Source organism: Berghia stephanieae, chromosome 6 (genome assembly GCF_034508935.2).
Source record: "Berghia stephanieae isolate SIO BIC M18660-M18661 chromosome 6, UCSD_Bste_1.3, whole genome shotgun sequence".
NCBI lineage: Eukaryota > Metazoa > Mollusca > Gastropoda > Nudibranchia > Aeolidiidae > Berghia > Berghia stephanieae.
In genome coordinates this window covers 61,080,421-61,085,420 of record NC_088365.1, presented here as the reverse complement: position 1 = coordinate 61,085,420, position 5,000 = coordinate 61,080,421, and the positions used below count along the sequence as shown (strand labels likewise).

Here is a 5,000-nt window from a genome sequence, read left to right as displayed (position 1 = left end):
TGCCTCGTTTTGGCGTCTTCCCAAACGGCCATGTTTGACTACGTATCAGACATGTTTGTTGATCTTTATTTCCTCCCCTCGTTAACAAAAATAAATAAATAAATTTTTTTTTTAAAAAACCATTTGTGACCCACCGACTGAAAACGGTGGATATCAGGGTGATTTTGATGCTTAAAATTGAATACGTGATAGTAAATAATATAATATTTTGATAGTAATAATTTATGCGTTGGTGGAGAGAATCAATAATATTTTTTCTTTATTAAATGAAAAAAGTCAAAACATAACGTTTTATTTCTTTTCTTTTCTTTTTTTTTCTTTTTATTTTTACACCTGGTTCATCCTGGCATAATACCGTTTCGATGCGCTCTGTCATATGTGACCCATCGTCTCAAGACGGTATTAGGTCAGGATGGACCAGATACTAAAAAGTCAACTTATAGTTAAGCTGGTCAAAAATATAAAACGTTGGTATTTAGTACAGTAAAATATGATATTCCTTATCCTCTAAAAAGCATATAAACTCAACGCAAGTCTGATATTTCTGGCTACAGATTCCATTTTCAGCATCTTAATAAACCCGACTTAATACCGTTTTGAGACGAGGGGTCACATATTATAACGTGGACAATTTACACTGTAACCGGAAGTGTAGATTAGTTATAATCCCGGCTTGAATATTTTAGCTCTTGTCCTTTAAAAAAAAAAGTATTGGCCAGCGTGTATTTGTCGTACTTTGAAAAAAAAAAAACCCAAAAACAATAAGAACATACGTTTTTAAAAAAAATTTTGGCCAGAAATTTCAAACTTGAAATAACGTTATATTATTGAAATGACTCATGATGTGCGACTCAACGCGTAAAACGGTACAATTCGGGATAGACATTATTTTACAAACAACTGAGCTTTTATATTATATCCGTTGTCAAAAAAATCGGAAACCAGAGACTTCGAAGTCTTAGGATTGGGAGTTTTGTTTTTTTTTTGGACAAAATGAGGATCCTCGATAATTTCAGGGACGAGTTTTCTGGCCAAAACATTGATTTTTTTTCTTCAGAATACAGCAGCATTGGCCTACATCATATTCGCTTAGAGGTTTTGAAAAATATAAGAGGAGTAGCATAATTTGAAGACATCGAGAACGAGAAGCTTCCTGATGGTTTCCCAGTAGACCGACCCCAATGACGATTTATCCAATCAACGACTTCTCTTGCCTACTCATGTACCAGCGCAAACATGCCCAACAGCTGCATCACAATGCAACGTTCTATCAGAAAAGTGAGTGGAGCAGGCACTATTTATTGTTGATAATAACAAGAAATGAAGTGAGTAGGAAAGTGCCAGAAAACAACAGATAATAAAAACTTCGCGGCGGCGGCGGTGGGGGCTCGAACCCGCGACCTTACTGGTGCGACAACTCCACCTGACCGGGGAGATTGTGAGTCTACCGTATGAGCTATCCACGACCCCTATCAGATGCTCTGTGGTGTCCGTACCCTTTTCCGGACTGATTTTCATGTCATGAATAGACAAAATATAATCACGATCTAATGACGATCCATCCAAATCAACGACCTCTATTCCCTACTCATGTACTGGCCCAAACATGTCCTTCAGCTGCATCACAATGCAACGTTCTGTCAGATGCTCTGTATGGTGTCCGGACCCTTATCACAGGTAGTGTTAGACCGCATTGATGAAGGGTAAGTAAGACACGTCTGTTGGCTACCACCCAATGCCTCCCGTTACTTATTCAGAAGCCCGAGGAATCTTAAATGAGCTTTATATGGTGCAATATCCACTAGATGTGCTCAAAGCCCTTTACAAGCAGTCCATGAAAACAGCAACATTTAACATGTAGGACGGGACATGACGCCTGTTAGGCGATATTACAATTTTCGGACAAAGACAACGCTGTTAACGACCAGATACTCATTTTACACCTGAGTACGGTGAGAGAATGTGAATAAAGAGCCTTTTCCAAGGACTCAACTATGCGCCGAGCGCGAGGCTCGAACCCAGGACCTTCCGATCCGAAAGCGAGTGTCATACCACAAGAAGTACATAGACCTGATGATCGAGAACTACGAAGTGATTTTCCATGTTACGAAATAGACAAAATATAATCAAAAAGAGCTTGATGCGAAGATACCACAGTTGACCAGCGTTTTATCTATTCCAACCACAAAACTTGTAACCCATCACAATACTCATTAAGTCTGTCTTTTTCTTCTTGTTGTGTACAAGTTATAACAAATACATAAAATGAAATAGCATTGATTTCTTTCAATTATCTCAAGCGGAGACCGATATCAGTTATCTACTCGTATAAAAGAAGAGGACGGTCTTAACGGTCTATGTCCTGGGTGGGGATCCTGGCCTCCCATAGTGGGCAGGGAGGCACATACTTTGTCTTCTATCCCCCTATATGTTTTCCAACTAGTTTTATGTCTTTGTGTTGGAATGAGATTATTTCGTTTTGTCCTGGCCCTGGCCGGATACCATGGATGGGAGGGAAACAGTACAATGTATAGTTAGTTTTGGGAGATGATGTTTTTTTCCCTTGTAAATCATCTCCCTGTTATGCACTGTTTTATTTACATATTTTATATGATTTGTAAATATTTGAGTGTATTCCTCCTAGTGGGGACCTTTGCTTGTGACTGGATAAGACTTTTAAGTGATCTCAAACTTAGTATTTCGATAGTGTTTTCTTGGAATCTAAATCCGTTCCCTACTTGATCCAATTCTAACTTACTTTTTATTGGGTGCTTTAATTGTAATTCTAGAACTTATTACTATCCCATTTTCTTCCTTTTTAAGGGCACTGATATGACCTTAATGTGTTGCAAGCGCCGTAAAACCCTTAAAAACAAAAACAAACGGTCTACGCCAACAAGAGATTGAGTTTTAGTTGTCTTTCTTTTTAAAAAAAAGCCATATTAAGGTACCTATCTGAATAAAAGACTTTTAGGAGGTCCATTTCGTTTCGTTTTGTTGTTTTGTTGTTGTTGTTTTTGTTTGTTCTTTTTTGTTTGTTATTTTTTCTTTGTTTGTGGTTGTTGTAATTGTGACGGTAATACGATCGATTCTGTAGTGTCAAAATACTCCCAAAAAAAAAAACTTTGGAAAATGAAAGAAACAAATTACATCCTATTTTTTTAAAAAAAAAAAAACGGTTGCGAAATTGACGGCACCGCTGCATGTGCAAATCTATAGGGTACAGGATCGGAATTGATTATCATCATTGGAAGCTGATCTTAATAAAAGGAACGAATTTGACGTCATCCTCTTTGTTTTTATACTGCTTGCTGGCCGATTAGTTCTCACTAAATTCTAGCAATCAGACTATAAATATTAAATGTTACACACGATTTTGAGTATTGGTACGCTTTCTGTGACTTGAGGATGTTGTGCCTATTTTATCGAAACGCATTGCATCAACTGTATTGTGGCACTTTCTGACTCATTTTTTTTTCTTTTGGTTACACCAAAAAAAAAAAAAAAATCCAATCTGCGGACCTCAAATTTTCGGTTGGTGAATTGTCTTGAGCAATACTCTTCAACAGTCGTAACGTCACTTCCTTCCTAATTACGCATGGTAACTTAGTAACACTGGCTCTAAACTTTCGGAACAATGGCGGACGCCCGTATGAAATATTTCTCCGGCGAGTATAAAAGCGTATCCAGAGGGGAAAAAAACATAAATTTGATCATGTGTTTACTTTTACAATATTCTGATCACAAGGCATATGAAAGGTTCTATCCAGCATGAAAAATAAAAAGTAATGATTTTCTTTGTTTATAACCAAGATGGCCGCCGTCGCCGGGCGGCGTGACATCAGATTACTGAAACCAATTACCGCGCCTAAAGCGTTCACATAGTATCATTACCCATTCCCTCCCTTTGTTTTTCACCATATTATTTAGCCAGTAAAGTGACGAACTCCGGAGAAACTCGTATTTAAAAATTTGGCCAGAAAACTCGTCCTTCAAAAATCGATCGATTTAAATGACCCTCATTTTGGCAAAAACTCCCAAACATGGGACATTCAATGTCTTCCTAGGATCCTTAAGTCCCGGGTCTGAGTGTTTTTGCCATGATGAGGGTCTTTTAAATCGGTCAATATTTGAAGGACGAGTTTTCTGGCCAAATTTTTATAAACGAGTTTCTCCTAGAGTACGACAGTTAACTGGTTAATCTTAAGATATTTGCTTTTTTTCTCCTGACTTCGTCTTCCTGCATTTCGTTGTTCAAATCTGGATAATTTGCCCCTCGTGTTTGACCATGTCAATATTCAGTTCAACTTGATAGGATACTTGAAAACAGGCGAATCGCTCGATGAACTGGACAATGGTAAGTTGTAGATAGACCAGATGATATTTGCAAAATATTCTAAGCATTTATTTGTGTGACATGTGATATATGTGTAATAATAAACTGATAAAAAATTTACCTCCAGGCTACAATAGAAAAAAAAGATAAATAAAAAATAATTAAAGTTAAACAAAGAAAACAAAAACTAAGAAAAAGAAATTTATTATTATTATTATTATTATTATTATTATTATTATTATTATTATTATTATTATTAATTATTATTATTATTATTATTATTATATTATTATTACTTTTATTATTGTTATTATTATCATCAATATTATTATTATTATTATTATTATTATTATTATTATTATTATTATTATTATTATTATCATTATTATTATTATTATTATTAGTATTATTATCATTATATATTATATATTATTATTATTATTATTATTATTATTATTATTATTATTATTATTATTATTATTATTACTACTATTATTATTACTATTCTTCTTCTTCTTCTTCGTCTTCTTCTTACTGTTATTAGTATTATTATCATTATTATTATTATTATTATTATTATTATTATTATTATTATATATTATGTTATTATATTATTATTATTATTATTATTATTATTATTATTATTATTATTGTTATTATTATT

At 34.3% G+C, this 5,000-nt stretch overlaps 1 protein-coding gene across 1 annotated transcript in view; it reads left to right on the top strand.

Annotated features, from left to right (window-relative positions):
- The first annotated feature begins 4,247 nt into the window (after window positions 1-4,247).
- Window positions 4,248-5,000, top strand: part of LOC144975904 (uncharacterized) — a 14,213-nt gene continuing 13,460 nt past the window's right edge. The window contains exon 1 of the mRNA XM_078920092.1: window positions 4,248-4,357. Coding sequence (XP_078776218.1) covers window positions 4,343-4,357 — 15 coding nt within the window. The 5' untranslated portion in view covers window positions 4,248-4,342. The remainder of the gene's footprint in view (window positions 4,358-5,000) is intronic.